The sequence below is a fragment of the Callorhinus ursinus genome, unplaced genomic scaffold, assembly GCF_003265705.2.
Source record: "Callorhinus ursinus isolate GAN/ISIS: 27379988/994484 unplaced genomic scaffold, GSC_fseal_2.0 scaffold65, whole genome shotgun sequence".
Classification (NCBI taxonomy): domain Eukaryota; kingdom Metazoa; phylum Chordata; class Mammalia; order Carnivora; family Otariidae; genus Callorhinus; species Callorhinus ursinus.
Genome location: NW_027397127.1, coordinates 4789287 through 4808299, shown reverse-complemented (window position 1 = coordinate 4808299; position 19013 = coordinate 4789287). Strand labels below are relative to the sequence as shown.

Sequence of the window (19013 nt, the reverse complement as noted above, 5' to 3'; positions counted from 1 at the left end):
TCTTTTTCCATCCTTTCACTTTCAGCCTGTGTCTTTGAATCTACAGTGAGTCCCTTGTAGACAGCCTAGAATTGGATCATGTTTTTTATTCATTCAGCCAGTCTCTGTCCTTTAGTTGGACAGTTTTAATCCATTTACATCTAAAGTAATTACTGATAAGGAGGGACCTCTGTAATTTTGCTAATTGTTTTCCATATGCTGTATAATTTTTTTTGTGCCTCATTTCCTGCATTACTGTCTTCTTTTGTGTTTGGTTGATTTTTCAGTAGTCTAACAATTTAATTCCCTTATCATTTCTGTTTGTGTATATTCCTTAACTGTTTTCTTTGTGGTTATCATGGGGATTACATTTAATATCCTAAAGTTATAGCATTTTACTTTGAGTTTATATGAGCTTAATTTAAATAACATACAAAACGCTGCTCCTTTATAGTTTCATGCCCACCCCTTTCAGGTATCGATGGCACAAAATTACGTCTTTATGCAATGTGTGCCCCAAAACATAAAGTAATTATTTTCAAATGCATTAGTCTCTTAAATTATGCAGAAAACAAAATGTGGAGTTACAAACCGAAATTATAATAGTAGTTTTTACATACTATGGTTTTTTGAACATATTAATCTCTTAAATTATGTAGAAAACAAAAAGTTGGAGTTATAAACTGTTTAGATAATACTAGCTTTTATAATTGCCCATGTATTTACCTTTACCACGATCTTTATTTCTTTATATGGCTTCGAGTGATGGTTTGGTGTCCTTTTGTTTCAACCTACAGGACTCTTTTAGCATATCCCTAAAGCCCGGCAACCATTGATTAGCTCTCCTTCACTATAGGTTTATTGTTTAGGGAATATCATCAAAATGGAATCCTGTAGTATGTAACCTTTTGAGACTGGCTTTATTCACACAGCTTTAAGAGTCATCCAAGTTCTTGTATATATGAGTTCATTCATATATTTGTTAATGAGTATGTATATACCACATTTTATTGGTATGTCTATACCACAATTTGTTCATCCATTCACCCCTTGAAGGGCATCTGGGCTGATTGCAGATTTTGGCCAGAGGTGCTATGAACATCTGTGTAAAGGTTTTTGTGTAAACACGCTTTAACTAAACCAGGGTAAATAGGTAGCAGCAGGATAATTGGGTCAAATGATACGAGTATTTTTAACTTTTAAAGCTTTTTATAAACTTTAGAAGCAGCTTCCAAACTGTTTTCCAAATTGTTTTTACATTTCCACCAGCATTGTATTATGAGAGTTCCCATTTCTCTACAGTCTTTCTAACATTTGCTATTGTTAGTATTTCTATTTTAGTGATTCTTACAGGTGAGGAGTTGTATCTTATTGTGGTTTTAGTTTGCATTTCCCTAATGATATGGAACCTCTTTTGCTGTGCTTATTTGCCATCCATATATCCTTTTTGGTGAAATGTCTGTTCAAGTTTTCTAGCCCATTTTTTAATTGGGTTTTTGTTTTCTTATTATTGAGTATGAATATTCTTTATATACTCTGGGTAAAAGTCCTTTGTTGGGTATGTTATTTGCATATGTTTTCTCCCATTCTATAGTTTGTGTGGTCATTTTTGTCAAAGTGTCTGACACAGCGAAATTTTAAATTTTGACTAAGTTCAGATTATCATTTTTTGAACGTTTTGTGTTTTTGGTGTCATGTTTAAGAACTACTTGCCTAACTAAAGGTCATAGAGATTTTCTGCTGTGTTTTCTTATAAAACTTTTATAATTTTACATTTTCTTTGAAGATTTTTTTAAAGATTGTATTTATTTATTTGAGAGGGAGCATGAGCAGGGGGAGAAGCAGAAAGAGAGAGAGAGGGAAAAGCAGACTCCCCACTGAGCAGGGAGCCTGATGCAGGGCTCTATTCTGGGACTCTGGGATCATGACCTGAGCTGAAGGCAGGCACTTAACTGACTGAGCCACCTGGAAGCCCCTACATTTTCTGTTTAGATTTATGATGTAGCTTTTATGTAAGTTGTGAGGTTTAGGTTAAATGCATTATTTTATATATTATGTCAAATTACTGTAATACCCTTTATTGAAAAGGCTATGGCTTTTCTTCACTGAATTGCTTTTGCACTACTGCAAAAAATCAAATTGCTATATCACTCTGGGTCCATTTCTGGACTATTCTGTTTCATTGATTGTTGTCTTTTCTTGGCCAGTATTGTACTATTTTGGTTGCTATAGCTTTATAGTAAGCCTTAAAATCTGGTAATGTGATTCCTTCATCTTTCTTCTCCTTTTACAAAACTACTTTAGCTATTCTACTTTCTTTACCCTTCCATATACATTTTAGAGTCAGCTTATCTGTATGTAAAATATCCTGTTGGGATTTTGGTCAGAAGTACATTGAATTTATAGATAATTTTGGTGAGAATTGACATCTTTGCTATGTTAAGCCTTTCAGGCTTTGAACATGGTATGTCTATTTCTTTAGGTTCTCTTTCATGTCTTTTATGAACTTTTTACAGTTCTCAGTATATAGATTCTGTACATATTTTCTTAGACTTATACTTAACTATTTTGGTTGTGGGGGGAGATATTATAAATAGTATTTTTTTAAAAAAAAATTGGTTTCCAGGGGTGTCTGAGTGGCTCAGTCAGTTAAGTGTCCGACTCTTGGTTTCAGCTCAGGTCATGATCTCGGGGTCCTGGGACTGAGCCCTGTGTCAGTCTCTCCACTCAGTGCAGAGTCTGCTGGAGATTATCCCTCTCTCCCTCTGCCTTCCCCATGCTTGCTCGCTCTCTCTCTCTCTCTTTCAAATAAAATATTTTAAAAAATTGGTTTCTAATTTTGTACTGTTATTATGTAGAAATATTACTGATGTTTATGTGTTGACCTTACAACCTTGCTAAATTCATGCATCAGGTCTAGGAGTTATTTTGTAGACTCTTTGAGATTTTCTACATATATAAGCATGTTCTTTGCAAATGGGGACAGCTTTATTTCTTCCTTTCCAGTCTTTCTTATTTTTGGTGCCTTATTGATTTTGAGAGTGGGCACTCTTGTTCCTGATGTTAGTAGGGGGAGCATTCAGGTTTTCACCAGTAATTACGATGCTGGGTGTAGTATTATTTGAGAAGTCCTTTATCAGGTTGAGGAAGTTCCCTACTATTCCTAATTTGTTGGTATTTTTTATCAAAAATAGATGTTGACTTGTGGCAAATGTCTTTTCTATTTCAGTTGATATGACCATATACTTTGTATTCTTTACACTGTTAATCTGGTGGAATTTATTACTTGAATTTCAAACACTGAATCAACTTTTCATTACCAGGACAAAAAACACTTGGTCACAGAGTATTATTCTTTTTTTTTCTTTAAAATTTTTTATTGTTATGGTAATCACCATACATTACATCATTAGTTTTTGATGTAGTGTTCCATGATTCATTGTTTGTGTATAACACCCAGTGCTCCATGCAGAATGTACCCATCACCAGGCTAACACATCCCCCACCCCCCTCCCCTCTAGAACCCTCAGTTTGTTTTTCAGAGTCCATCGTCTCTCATGGTTCGTCGCCCCCTCCGATTTTCCCCCCTTCATTCTTCCCCTCCTGCTATCTTCTTCTTCTTTTTTATTCTTAACATATATTGCATTATTTGTTTCAGAGGTACAGATCTGTGATTCAACAGTCTTGCACAATTCACAGCGCTCACCATAGCACATGCCCTCCCCAATGTCTATCACCCAGCCACCCCATCCCTCCCACCCCACCCCCACTCCAGCAACCCTCAAATTGTTTCCTGAGATTAAGAATTCCTCATAGTAGTGAGGTCATACGATACATGTCTTTCTCTGATTGACTTATTTTACTCAGCATAACACCCTCCAGTTCCATCCACGTCATTGCAAATGGCAAGATCTCATTCCTTTTGATGGCTGCATAATATTCCATTCTATGTATATGTATATATATGTGTGTGATATATACACACCACATCTTCTTTATTCATTCCTCTGTCAACGGACATCTTGGCTCTTTCCACAGTTTGGCTATTGTGAACATTGCTGCTATAAACATCGGGGTGCACGTACCCCTTCAGATCCCTACATTTATATCTTTGGGGTAAATACCCAGTAGCGCAATTGTTGGATCGTATGGTAGCTCTATTTTCAACTTTTTGAGGAACCTCCATACTGTTTTCCAGAGTGGCTGCACCAGCTTGCATTCCCAACAACAGTGTAGGAGGGTTCCCCTTTCTCCACATCCCCGCCAACATCTGTCATTTCCTGACTTGTTAATTTTAGCCATTCTGACTGGTGTGAGGCGGTATCTCATTGAGGTTTTGATTTGAATTTCCCTGATGCCGAGCGATGTTGAGCACTTTTTCATGTGTCTGTTGGCCATTTGGATGTCTTCTTTGGAAAAATGTCTGTTCGTGTCTTCTGCCCATTTCTTGATTGGATTATTTGTTCTCTGGGTGTTGAGTTTATAAGTTCTCTATAGATTTTGGACACTAGCCCTTTATCTGCTATGTCATTTGCAAATATCTTCTCCCATTCTGTCGGTTGTCTTTTGGTTTTGTGGACTGTTTCTTTTGCTGTGCAAAAGCTTTTTATCTTGATGAAGTCCCAATAGTTCATTTTTGCCCTTGCTTCCCTTGTCTTTGGCGATGTTTCTAGGAAGAAGTTGCTGCGGCTGAGGTCAAAGAGGTTGCTGCCTGTGTTCTCCTTTAGGATTTTGATGGACTCCTGTCTCACGTTTAGGTCTTTCAACCATTTGGAGTCTATTTTTGTGTGTGGTTTAAGGAAATGGTCCAGTTTCATTCTTCTGCATGTGGCTGTCCATTTTCCCCAACACCATTTGTTGAAGAGACTGTCTTTTTTCCACTGAACATTCTTTCCTGCTTCGTCAAAGATTAGTTGACCATAGAGTTGAGGGTCCATTTCTGGGCTCTCTCTTCTGTTCCATTGATCTATGTGTCTGTTTTTGCGCCAGTACCATACTGTCTTGATGATGACAGCTTTGTAATAGAGCTGGAAGTCCGGAATTGTGATGCCACCAGCTTTGCTTTTCTTTTTCAACATTCCTCTGGCTATTCGCGGTCTTTTCTGGTTCCATACAAATTTTAGGGCTCTTTGTTCCATTTCTTTGAAGAAAGTGGATGGTATTTTGATGGGGATTGCATTGACTGTGTAGATTGCTCTAGGTAGCATTGACATCTTCACAATATTTGTTCTTCCAATCCATGAGCATGGAACATTTTTCCATTTCTTTGTGTCTTCCTCAATATCTTTCATGACTATTTTATAGTTTTCTGAGTACAGATCCTTTGCCTCTTTGGTTAGATTTATTCCTAGGTATCTTATGGTTTGGGGTGTAATTGTACATGGGATCGACTCCTTAATTTGTCTCTCTTCTGTCTTGTTGTTGGTGTATAGGAATGCCACTGATTTCTGTGCATTGATTTTATATCCTGCCACTTTACTGAATTCCTGTATGAGTTCTAGCAGTTTTGGGGTGGAGTTTTTTGGGTTTTCCACATAAAGTATCATATCATCTACAAAGAGAGAGTTTGACTTCTTCTTTGCTGATTTGGATGCCTTTGATTTCTTTTTGTTGTCTGATTGCTGTGGCTAGGACTTCTAATACTATGCTGAATCGCAGTGGTGATAGGGGACATCCCTGCTTCGTTCCTGACCTTAGGGGGAAAGCTCTCGGTTCTTCCCCATTGAGAATGATATTCGCTGTAGGTTTTTCGTAGATGGCTTTTATGATATTGAGGTATGTACCCTCTATCCCTATACTCTGAAGAGTTTTGATCAAGAAAGGATGCTGTACTTTGTCAAATGCTTTTTCTGTATCTATTGAGAGGATCGTATGATTCTTGTTCTTTCTTTTGTTAAGGTATTGTATCACGTTGATTGTTTTCCAGATGCTGAACCAACCTTGCAGCCCAGGGATAAATCCCACTTGGTCGTGGTGAATAATCCTTTTAATGTACTGTTGGATCCTATTGGCTAGTATTTTGGTGAGAATTTTTGCATCCATGTTCATCAAGGATATTGGTCTGTAATTCTCCTTTTTGATGGGGTCTTTGTCTGGTTTGGGGATCAAGGTAATGGTGGCCTCATAAAATGAGTTTGGAAGTTTTCCTTCCATTTCTATTTTTTGGAACCGTTTCAGAAGAATAGGTATTAATTCTTCTTTAAATGTCTGATAGAATTCCCCTGGGAAGCCATCTGGCCCTGAGCTTTTGTTTCTTGGGAGATTTTTGATGACTGCTTCAATTTCCTTAGTGGTTATAGGTCTGTTCAGGTTTTCTGTTTCTTCCTGCTTCAGTTTTGGTAGTTGATACATCTCTGGGAATGCATCCATTTCTTCCAGGTTGTCTAATTTGCTGGCATAAAGTTGCTCATAATATGTTCTTATAATTGTTTGTATTTCTTTGGTGTTGGTTGTGATCTCTCCTCTTTCATTCATGACTTTGTTGATTTGGGTCATTTCTCTTTTCTTTTTGATTAAGTCTGGCCAGGGGTTTATCAATCTTGTTAATTCTTTCAAAGAACCAGCTCCTAGTTTCGTTGATCTGTTCTACTGTTCTTTTGGTTTCTATTTCATTGATTTCTGCTCTGATCTTTATTATTTCTCTTCTCCTGCTGGGTTTAGGCTTTATTTGCTGTTTTTTCTCTAGCTCCTTTAGGTGTAGGGTTAGGTTGTGTATTTGAGATCTTTCTTGTTTCTTGAGAAAGGCTTGTATTGCTATATACTTTCCTCTTAGAACTGCCTTTGCTGCATCCCAAAGGTTTTGGACAGTTGTGTTTTCATTTTCATTGGTTTCCATGAATTTTTTTAATTCTTCTTTTATTTCCTGGTTGACCCATTCATTCTTTAGTAGGATGCTCTTTAGCCTCCATGTATTTGAGTTCGTTCCGACTTTCCTCTTGTGATTGAGTTCTAGTTTCAAAGCATTGTGGTCTGAAAATATGCAGGGAATGATCCCAATCTTTTGGTACCAGTTGAGACCTGATTTGTGACCTACGATGTGATCAATTCTGGAGAATGTTCCATGGGCACTAGAGAAGAATGTGTATTCTGTTGCTTTGGGATGGAATGTTCTGAATATGTCTGTGAAGTCCATTTGGTCCAGTGTGTCATTTAAAATCTTTACTTCTTTGTTGATCTTTTGCTTAGATGATCTGTCCATTTCAGTCAGGGGGGTGTTAAAGTCCCCCACTATTATTGTATTGCTGTCAATGTGTTTCTTTGCTTTTGTTATTAATTGGCTTATATAATTGGCTGCTCCCATGTTAGGGGCATAGATATTTACAGTTGTTAGATCTTCTTGTTGGATAGACCCTTTAAGCAGGATATAGTGTCCTTCCTCATCTCTTATTACAGTCTTTGGTTTAAAATCTAATTTGTCTGATATAAGGATTGCCACTCCAGCTTTCTTTTGGTGTCCATTAGCAGTGTAAATGGTTTTCCATCCCCTCACTTTCAATCTGGGGGTGTCATTCGGTCTAAAATGAGTCTCTTGCAGACAGCATATTGATGGGTCTTGTTTTTTAATCCAGTCTGATAGCCTGTGTCTTTTGATTGGGGCATTTAGCCCATTTACATTCAGGGTAACTATTGAAAGATGTGAATTTAGTGCCATTGCATTGCCTGTAAGGTGACTGTTACTGTATATTGTCTGTGTTCCTTTCTGATCTATGCTGCTTTTAGGCTCTCTCTTTGCTTAGAGGACCCCTTTCAATATTTCTTGTAGGGCTGGTTTTGTGTTTGCAAATTCCTTTAGTTTTTGTTTGTCCTGGAAGCTTTTTTTCTCTCCTATTTTCAGTGACAGCCTAGCTGGATATAGTGTTCTTGGCTGCATAGTTTTCTTGTTTAGTGCTCTGAATATACCCTGCCAGTCCTTTCTGGCCTTCCAGGTTTCTGTGGATAGATCTGTTGCCAATCTAATGTTTCTATCATTTTAGGTTACAGATCTCTTCTCCTGAGCTGCTTTCAGGATTTTCTCTTTGTCTCTGAGACTCGTAAGTTTTACTATTAGATGTCGGGGTGTTGACCTATTTTTATTGATTTTGAGAGGGGTTCTCTGTGCCTCCTGGATTTTGATGCCTGTTTCCTTCCCCACATTAGGGAAGTTCTCTGCTATAATTTGCTCCAATATACCTTCTGCCCCTCTCTCTCTTTCTTCTTCTTCTGGGATCCCAATTATTCTAATGTTGTTTCATCTTATGGTATCGCTTATCTCTCGAATTCTGCCCTCGTGATCCAGTAGTTGTTTCTCTCTCTTTTTCTCAGCTTCTTTATTTTCCATCATTTGGTCTTCTGTATCGCTGATTCTCTCTTCTGCCTCATTTATCCTAGCAGTTAGTGCCCTCATTTTTTATTGCATCCCATTAATAGCCTTTTTGATTTCAACTTGGTTAGATTTTAGTTCTTTTATTTCTCCAGAAAGGGTTTCTCTAATAACTTCCATGCTTTTTTCAAGCCCAGCTAGTATCTTTAAAATCAGGATTCTGAACTCTAGTTCCGACATCGTAGTAATGTCCGTATTGAGTAGGTCCCTGGTGGGTGGTACTACCTCTTGTTCTTTTTGTTGAGGTGATTTTTTTCTGTCTTGTCATTTTGTCCAGAGGGGAGTAGATGAATGAGAGAACAAAATGCTAACAGGGTAACAACGTACCCAGAAAATATGCTCTAAACAAATCAGAAAAGACCTGCAACGAGGGGAAAAGAAAGGGAAAGAAAGAGAAAAAATAAAAGAAAAAGAAAAATATAAAACCAAACAAAAACAGAACAAAACAAAAAAAACAGAATATGATCAAATATGATCAGGCTGGTGCATAGATCAGTGCCACACAACAGATTTTGGGTGTATTTTGGTCTGTTAGAAGAAAATGCCTCCCAAAATTTTAAAGAAAGAAAGACTTATATATGTACAAAATAAGGGTTGATACGATGAAGGAATGGAATATGACTGTAAAGATGAAAAGTATAAAAAATTTTATAAAAGGAATTGATATGATAAGAAGTTGTTTGGAAAAAAAGAAGAGGATTTAAAAAAAATAAGAAAGAAAAAAAAGTGAGAGAATGTGATCAGTCAGGAGAGTATAACAAAGCCACACACTAGAGATTTGGGGTATATTTTGATCTGTTAGAAGAAACTGTATCTCAAAATTTTAAAGAGAGAACAACTTATATATGTATGCCAAAAATAAGGGTAACTACTATGAAGGGATAGAATATGACTCTAAAAATGTAAAATAAAAATGTTTTTTAAAAAAAGGGATTGATAAGATGTTGGTTGAAAAGGGAAAAAGAAAAATTAAAAAAAAATGTCAGTTAAAAAAATTAACTTTGAAAGGCTGAAGAATCATGGGAAAAAAGCCATGAATTCTATCTGCAGTATTCCCCTAGCGCTGGAGTTCTGCCGTTCTCCTTGATCGGTAAACTTGGTCTTGGCTGGCGGTGCTTGCTGATCTTCTGGGCGAGGGGCCTGTTGCTGTGGTTTCCAAATGTCTTTGCCGGAGGCGGAATTGCCCCGCCCTTGCCGGGTCCGGGCTAAGTCATCTGCTCGGGTTTGCTCTCCAGAGCTTTTGTTCCCTGCAAGCTCCGGGTACAGCTTTGGAGGACGAGAGTGAAATGGTGGCCTCCCAATCTCCACCCGGAGGAGCTGAGAACTCGGGGCCCCGCTCCTCAGTGCACCCCAGAGAAAAGCAGTCACTCCCGTGTCCCCGGTCTCCGGCCGCACTCCGTGCTCACCCGGCCTGTGACCGAGCGTTGCTATCTCTGGCACCCGACCCCGTGTGGAGTCTCCAAACCCAGCAGATCCCTGCGGTACACCACCGCGCCGCTCCTCCCCGGCGGAGGAAGGGGAGTCTCCCCGGATCTGCCGCTTGTTGGGTCCCTGCTGGAGGAGCAGTGGCCCGACTGGGCCGCGGATCACAGTTTATGGCCACCCCGAGCTGAGAGCCCGCACCTCGGCTCCGTCTCTGCAGCCGGCTTCCCCGCTCCGATACCTGGGAGCTCTGCCGCACTCAGGCACCCCCGGTCTTTCTGTGACCCTGAGGGTCCTGAGACCACACTGTCCCGCGAGGGTCCCCCCCCTCGCTTAGCCACTGGAGTGATGTCCCTCAGTGGAGCCGATTTCTAAAAGTTCCGATTTTGTGCTCTGCTCTATCACTTGCCAAAAGCGGCCGACGCCCCCCCCCCCCCCCACCCGCCTACCCCGCCGTCTGTCCTCCCGAATATCGCCTCGGATTCACTTCTCCGCACGTCCTACCTTCCAGAAAGTGGTTGCTTTTCTGTTCACAGGGTTGTTGCTATTCTTTTCTTCGATCTCCTGTTGAGTTTGTAGGTGTTCAGAATGGTTTGATCCCTCTCCAGCTGAATTCCTGAGACCAGGCGAAATCCAGCTCTCCTACTCCTCTACCATATTGCTCTGCCCCTCTTTTTTTTTTTTTTAATTATGTGGAGCCTAATTCAGGGCTTGCACTCATGACCCTGAGATCAAGACCTGGACGCTTAATCAACTGAGCCACCCAGGAGCCCCCAGAATCTTATTCTTTTTATATTGCTGCATTAGATTTGCTAAAATTTTTATTGAGGAGTTTTGTGTCTGTGTTCATGAGGGATATTCATTTAGTTTTAGTTTTCTTTCTTTTTTTGTACTGTATTTGTCTGGTTTGTTACCTGCATGATAATAGCCTCGTAAAATGAGTTGCAAAATGTTTCCTTCTGTTTTATTTTCTGGACAAGATTGTATAAATATTTGGTAGACTTAGTCACAGAAACCATTTGAGTCTGGAGATGTCGGTAAGTCCTCTTTTCTCTCTTTTTGTCCATGTCATTCTTCCTGGAAGTTTATCAATGGTATTGACTTTTTCAATAGCAAGCTTTCAGTTTCATTGATTTTTCTCTGTTGTTTTTTGTTTTTACTTCTAATGATTATTGCTCCTATTATTGTTTCATTCCTTCTGCTTGCTTTTGGTTTAGCTTGCTTTTGTTTTCTGGATTTTTATGGCAGAAGCTTGGATGACTGAGTTGAGATGATTCTGTTTTTTTCTAATCTCTAAATTTTATGTTATAGGCATCTGACACATTTTGATATGTTGTATTTTTATTTTTGTCCAATTCAAAGTATTTTATAATTCCCTTTGAGAATTCCTCTCTATGAATTTGCCTTTCCAGTCACTTATAAAACTTGCCATCTATTCCATACTTTTCAGTTCTTGGTTGTAATCAAGTGCATTAAATTGAAATATAAGTCATCTCACGAAGATTTTTTGTAGCTTCATTTGTTGTTATGAATAGTAATGTGATATTCATTTGCATTGCTTTATTAAGAATAATAGTAGCTGCCATGTATTGAGTGCTTACTATGTCCTAAGCATTATGTTGATCGGTTTACACGGTCTCATTAAATTCTCTCAACAAACTTTTCATCGAGGTACTCTTACTAGCCCCATTTTATGATTAAGGAAACTGACACACATATTTTAAGTCACTTGTCCAGAGTCACTCAGCCACAGTGTGGTAGATCTGGAATTTGAGTGTAGGTTTGTGCCAAACCCTGAATTCTTCACCATTATACTACATTTCCTTTCATTATTTCATTTCTTGCCTTGTCAGTAAGATGTTATTTTCTTGAAGGCAGATACTATGTCTTATAGTGATCACCTTTTCCCTACAGCACCTGGAACCATGTTAGACACATAGTAATGGATTGATTTATGTTTGTGGAACTCAATTTAATGGCATGAACTGACCCGGAAGAGGATAAAACCCGTGACATTTGCCATATTGCACCAGTTTCTTACCAACTAAGCTAATTTAGCTCAGTCTCCTACACAAAAACAAAAAAAGCTGACAAAATATTTGTGACAATAGTAATGGCCAAGGCTTTGAGCTGTCAAGGAGATTTATAAGTATGACTAACTGAACAGGAGTCCATCTCCAAGTTGTGCTGTTTAGTTCTGACCTTCAGTCTTATCCTTTTGCTCTCTATGGCAACTCCTTTTCATACTTCGAATTTGTTTCACCGTTTGACTCTCTCACATGATTTCCTTTTTCCCCCTCCCCGCCCTTTACATCTTGAAGCTTTAGGCGAACTCTTCACCGTTTGTTTATGAAACCGAAATGTGAGTCTTACTCTATACCACGTGCTCTTCTAAGCACTTTATACATATTAACTCCTTATAACAGTCCTACAAATTGGGTACTGTTGTTCCCATTGTACAGATGAGGGAACTCTCACAGGACTTTCTAGTGGCTCATTATCCATTTCCCATACACAGTAGAAATCTGAGTGGCAGGCTGGAGGTGGATATAAAGTGAAAACAAAAGCCTTTGGCTTTCATATGGCCAGTCACTTACCTGTTGGGCTGTGCTCAGGGTCTATAGAGGGCAGTGCAGGTATATAATTGGGGGATAGCTTTGCCACAAAACACCCAGGGGGTTCTATTGCCCTTAGGCATGACCCTCTCTCCCAGTGGGCAGCCTAGAATCTTTTCCTACCTGGCCTACAATCTAACTGACTCTGTCTCTCTCATACACACACACTCACGGAACATGTATAATGTTCGTGGTTCATGTTTTGGATTTAAAGCAGGGTACAGTGGCAAAAGCACGGTCTCAAAACTTGGCGAGAACTGAGTGTGACTTCTCCCTCCGACTCTTGCTATCTCTGTGATTTGTGGCAAGTCATGTAGTCACTCAGTGTTTTGATGTTCTCAACTGTGAAATTAAAGAAGATGATACAGATTATAATAAAAACTGAGAGATAAATCACGTGAGGCATTTGACTACTTAACCCAGTGATTGGCATGTAGAAATGCTCTATACATGTTTAAATGCTTTTGTAATTATTGATGTCTAAGACCTTTTTATATATTAGGGATAATCCATGCTTTGGCATATATGTAGCTTGTAGAACTGAATTTTGAGGACCCAGAACAGGCTTGTCTTTATCTGGGAATTTCTTCGTTGTTTTGAATCTTGACATTGGTTTTAACTTCTCTATTTCTGACCTTTCTTCGGCCCTTGGGATCAATTCCATCATCCTCACAATTTAACTTTTGGCGCCCAGATAGCTAACTGGCTTTGTATAAATGCCAGCATTCTTTTAAGGCCAGTGGCAAAGCCTGGCACCAGAGTCCAGCTTTACCTGGACTATTAATGTGATGTTTCCCTCTCCCAGGGTGAATGTTTAGGCTGTGGCTAAACAAGACTGTTTATGCCCAGAGCCTCCCTTAGGCAGGCCCAGGGATAGAGTTAGGTCAGGCCTGTAATGGCCATTAATGACCCCTGCTCTAGGCACTTGAGGCTTGAGCAAGAGTCTTCAGCAATCAGTTCTCAGAGCACGGAGTGCCCCCTGGAACGACCCTGTTGTAAAAGCATGGTAAGCTGGCCAGCCCTGGAGGCTGGAGTGACGTCACATTGGTGCTCGAGGACCATGATGGCTTGGCGTGGCCTCAGAGCATTCCCCCCTTGGTAACCCCCCTGAAAGCATATTATGCCTAGGCCAGGGGATGGATAAGATGGTAGAAAGACCCCTGAAGCCCAAAGGGAGGAAACAGGAGGCTCTCTGACTCTCCACCTGAGGTCACATTTGTGAGGGAGGGTGGCGGGGGGTTGGGCTCTGGTATCAGGCAGCAAGAGGGATATAAGAGTTTGGGGTCTCAAGTTAGATAAACCTGGGCTTGAATCTTGGCTCTTCTATCTTATGTGTGACATGAACCAGGCCGCTTTGCTTCTCTGAACTTGGTTTCCTCATCAACAAATGGCAAAAGTAATTGTACCTGTCTCAGAAGATTGCTGTAAAAATTAAGCGAGAGAACTTATGTAAAGCAGTTAATTAGATAACTTGCCCAGATTATGTTAAGTGCACATTATCATCCTCCTTGTGGCATTGGTAGAAACGGGCAACAGTCATAAACAGACTGCAGGAAATGAGAACCACCCTTGGGGCTTCTGTGCTGTTCTCGTGGGTCTCCTCGTAATGTCTCTCAGTCTTAGGCACACATCTGTGAGCTTTGAGAGAATACCTAGAGTTCTTGAGGGCCTTCAAAGGGCGCCTGGGTGGCTCAGTCGGTTAAGTGTCTGCCTTGGGTTCAGGTCATGATCCCAGGGTCCTGGGATCGAGTTCCACGTTGGGTTTCCGGTGGGGAGTCTGCTTCTCCCTCTCCCTCTGCCTCTCCCCCCTGCTTGTGCGTGCACACCCTCTCTCCGTCTCTCTTTCTCTCAAATAAGTAAATAAAATCTTAAAAACAAAAACAAAAAGTATGGGCTGCTTTCCCCTTCAGAGCATGGGAAAAGTCCTGGTATCTCAGGGCTGCTGTGTGAGTGTGTGTGAGTGTGTGCTTGAGAGAGAGAGAGAGCTGACTCAGCAGTGGTTGTACCTGACGCATCAGATCCGCTTTTCTTCAGGAGGAAGTCTGTGTGTCATTCTTTTCTTCTCCCTCAGTTGTAAAGGACCATTTGCCTCGAATGATGAAAGAAGCGGCTGAAGTCCACCCTCAGTGATCTCTCAGGCAGAGTTGGTTCCTGACCTGGTTGTTCTTGACTTACAAAGGGTTTCTAGCATATGCGTCAACAAGTCTGGTATTAGGAAATGATTTATTACCCGATGCTGGAGACCAGTGGTTTTCTTCTTCTCCTTCCTCCCCCCGCCCTTTTCCTTTTTTGTTTTGCCTTTAAGTCACAAAACCCAATCTGTAAAATCGATCAGAGCAAGCCTGGAAGGCTGCCACTTCTGCCATTCCCACCTCCTGCAGCAGCCCTGAAGACATTTCTAAGAAAGTCAGGGAACACAGTTGACAAAACACTGCAGTCAGCTGGCTGGTTTGACTCGCCTTTTCACGCCTAGGCCGCTGTTTGGGCGAAAGGATTGGACATGGCTGTGTAAATAAACAGCCATGTTACACGAAACAGGTACCCCAGTACTCTAATCACAGGGCACTCGCTTAGCGGAGCCCCTCTTTTCAACTGTCGCCTGAGCTGCGGCGGCTGACGCTGCTGATGGGGACCGACTGGACGTTTAGGGAGCACGGAGCTCATTATGTAATCAAGTGTCATAGCCAAAGTGTGTTCAGGGAGCATCTGGGGGATTTTTGAGGCAGCAGTCAGAACGTTTCATTAGTGCGGAATATGCCGCTTTAAATGGACTCTGCGCGCGCGCCAACCAGTGCCATTTTACACAGAGAGCCGCTTGTTTACATGGCCTCCCGTAGGGCAGGGCATGACTTGACACATTTTTGCCTGCCCGTGCAACAGAGTCTGAGTGTGACCTGGGCTTTATCTTTTTTTTTTTTTTCTTTTTCTTTTTCTCCCCCTCCAGGCTTCAGATGCACATGCTGAATGGAGCGCTTCTAGCTCTGCTGTTTCCTGTGGTAAATACCCGGCTGGTAAGTTGCCTCTTGTAAGAATGTGCTGCCAACGTACAAACCAGTTATTTGCTCACTCCTTCAGTATCCAGCGCTTGCCCTCATCCTGCGCTTACGTACCCGTGTGAGCTTTAAAATACGTACATATTTCGTATTGCGGTTTGACATCGCCCTTCTCCGATGCAGGGGAGCTTGATAGGTAAGGGTGGGAGTGTCTGATGGAACTCTGGGGCTGCATCAAGAGTTCAGGCCAGAACCAGGAGAGACCAAAAAAAAACCTAAAGGAGCTCCTGAGAGGTTTGGTGGAGAGAAGGGGGAGGCAGGGAGCCCCATTTATTAGAGGTTTCCAGGTGTCCTAAGGGGCTCTAGTTTGGACTCAGCCGCATTGGCCCAGGAGAATCTGATGGGGAGCCTCAAAGCCTGTCTGCTTTGCCAAGGGCCCCATTGAGCAAGAATTAGTTTCTTTCCCGCATTTACCCAAACCCATAGGGCAGTCTGGGCCACCCCATACCCAGTGGCTGGCCAGTAGAATCCCACTGTAGCAGGGGGCTGGGTGGTAAACGAGCATAGAGAGAAGAAGGGGCTATAGGGCTGAGGTGGCAGGGCTCTGTCCTCAGACTCCCTCACGTGGCACTGGGGAGGGATTAGCCGGCCATGTTAGAAAGCACAGGAAAAGAAATCACCTGTAAAATCCCTCCTACTGCTTTCTATTTTCATGACTTAAATTTGCCTCATGCATTAAAGATCATAGTTTAAATCTCAAAATGATACTCCTTCCTCTTTGGATAGCACTTTATAGTTTACAAGGTCTTTTCACATGACAGCTGTGTGACGTAGATAAGGGCAAGCATTATGGCCTCTTGTTACAGAGGAAGACACTGACGTTCAGGGAGTTACACGAGTTCCAAGTGGCAGAGTTAGGAATGGAGAAGCCTCTAGATCCTATAAGTGCAGCAACACTTCACTCTCTCCAAAGATTTAGCCACAACCTCCCCACAAATACTCATGTATATCCCGATGATCATTATATGTTTCTAGGTGCCTATTGTACATCAATAGAAATTAAAAGAAAATGCATTCATCTAAAGCTGTGATTTTGAACCCAGACTTAAAATTTTGCTCCAGGCTCACCTAGAGGTACTTAAAAAAGCAAAGCAAAACAAAACAAAACAGAAAACGATGAACAACAACAATGGAAAACAAACCAACCAAAATGACTGATGCCCTGGCCCCTCCCTTGGAGTATCTGAACTCTTGATCTGTGACACAGCCTGGGTGGGCATAATGTTTTTAAAAAGTGTTTCTAATGTGGCGCTGCAGTCGAGGACCACCAATTTTGTGCAGTGGCTCTGAAACTTAATGTCTGTCCATAGCAGTTCACCCGAGGAAATGGCTGAGGAATGAGGCTTGCTGGACCTCATCCCCAGAAGGTCTGATCAAGAGGATCTGGGATGATACCAGGAAATGAGCATTGGTAATAAGTCCCCAAGTAATGTCTACTGCTGGGGTCCTCAGACCCCTCTTGGAGAATCAGCATCCTAGGTGATCGTAATTCCAAGTTACTCCAAGTGTGGGACTCCAGGTGAGGTCTGAGGACCAGCATCACGCGGGTGCTGCCTGTTAGAAAGGCAGAATTTGAGGCCCCACCTCCGACCTGCTGCAGTGGGATCTGCATTTTAACAGGTGGCTTAGAGGGCCTCCCCTCTTCCTTCCAAGGAGCCCAAAGCATCTTGTAGATAGACCGTCGGACCTCCTGGGAGGTGGGGGGAATGCCAGGGTGGGAGAGGGCAGGCAGTGTTGTCTCGGTCACGAGAGGCCAGGCACACTCGGTTCAGTGTTCCCCTGTGAGCTGGGATCAGCAGACCCAGGCTGCTAACTTAGCTACCTCTGCTCCCCCTTCTGTATTCCCCACAGTATGACTTGCCTGACTTCACCCTAGTCCTTCAGCAGAACTCCTGCTGTGGTCTCAGAGCTGCAGGGGAGAGTCCCCCAAGAATGGGGCAAAGCAAACACACTGAAAACAGATTCTTCCCTGGCTCAGGGATGTGGAGCCACTCTGGAGGTGCAGTCTGCTCCCTGCCTGTGGAGGTCCCAGGCTGAGGCAGAGACCGGATCCCGTGCTGTCTCATCCCATCTGTCCGTTCGCCCTGTCACTGCTTTCTCAGATGAAGAGGTCGGGCAGATAAAAAGCTGCTCTCCTTCATTTTCAGGAGCTCTATCAGATTCCAGGAAGGGGCAGTGCACCAGAAAACTCCCCTCCCCTTCCCCACCCCCCCCACCCCCGGGGTTGTGGGGTGGCTCGTACAGTCAGTGACCCTGAGTCTGAGAGCTTCCAGCCCATGGCTCTGGCCCATCTCTGCCATCAGTTGAGGCAGATGTGGTTCCTCCAAACAGGTCACCTGCATCTCTCTTCCTAGTGCGACCTTCTCCCCAAGGAAAGCCAAATAGTCTTCTCCTTGCAGAACCCCTGAGCATCAGCAGATGTGACGATTCCCATTGTGTGAGCTTGAAAATAAAGCCCCCCCCGCCGCCCACCAGAGCCCATTCATACACCTGAAGTCAGAACCCTGGTGGTGGTGAAGTTTCCCTTCAGCCACAGCGGCAGCAGCATCTCTGCACTAGGCTTGCTGACGCTTCCAGAGTATTTACTGTGCGCCCGGTACTGTTCTAAGTGCTCTATGTGGGCTAATGTATTTGGTCCTCACCATAAACTTCTGAGGCAAGGCACTGATAATTATCCCCAAGATCAAGGTGCCGGCAGGGTTGGTTTTCCCTGAAGCCTCTCTCCTTGGCTTGCAGATGGCCGCCATTTTGATGCCTTTTCACATGGTCTTTTCTCTCTGCATGCACATCCCCAGTGCCTCTCTGTGTGTCCAGATTTCCTCCTGTAAGGACACTGGTCAGATTGGATTAGGGCCCACCTAATGGCCTCCTTTTAACTTAGTTCTTTAAAGGAGGTATTTCCAAATATAGTCACATTCTGAGATCAGGCCTTCAACATATGAATTTTGGTGGGGACATAATTCAGCCCCTAACAGCTTTCTACTCTGTACAAAAAACAATGTTTCTCTCTCGTCCCCTCTTTCCCTCCTTCCCTCCCTCCCTTCTTTCCTTCTCTTTCTTCCTCTCCCCTTCTTCCCCTTTCTCACGGCAGATTTGCTATAATAGTTGCTATAACACCTAATACTTTCTGAATACATATCAAGCTGTAGCCAGCGAGCTCATCAGGAATGTTCAAGAAACTTTCCTTAACACTGAAACTCCCTTGATGAGCTTAATGAGTGATTCCAATCAGTCTGGTAAATAATCTTGGTGCCCTTTTTTCTAAAATGAAGCTGAGAAAAGCTCAGGGTGATGGCTGCATTTGCATGTGTCTTGTCAACTGGCTTTGGCTTGGTTATTTTAAATGGTTGGGACCCCTCCTGGGCTACCTCTGGCCATTAGGACTTTTTGCTTTGCAACCCCTTAGTTGAGCTCAGACGGACTTAAAACAAGACACAGGAAGACAGGCAAGTCCATCTTAAGCCTGATGATCCAGTTAGGTTGGAACTTAGCTTTTGACTTCTCTGTGCTCTTCCTTCTCGACCCTTTATATTTTTAATCTTCTTTTGTTGTTTTTCTGAGTAGTAATATGGAAGCAAGGAAAAG

The 19013-nt window shown here is 42.2% G+C and overlaps 1 protein-coding gene across 7 annotated transcripts in view; it reads left to right on the top strand.

Annotated features, from left to right (window-relative positions):
- Nucleotides 1-19013, top strand: part of TMEM164 (transmembrane protein 164) — a 161754-nt gene that overhangs the window by 82294 nt on the left and 60447 nt on the right. For all 7 annotated transcript variants that reach the window (XM_025853657.2, XM_025853653.2, XM_073885778.1 and 4 more), the window contains one exon: nt 15320-15386. In XM_025853657.2, the coding sequence (XP_025709442.1) occupies nt 15327-15386 (60 nt within the window). In that variant the 5' untranslated portion in view covers nt 15320-15326. The remainder of the gene's footprint in view (nt 1-15319; nt 15387-19013) is intronic.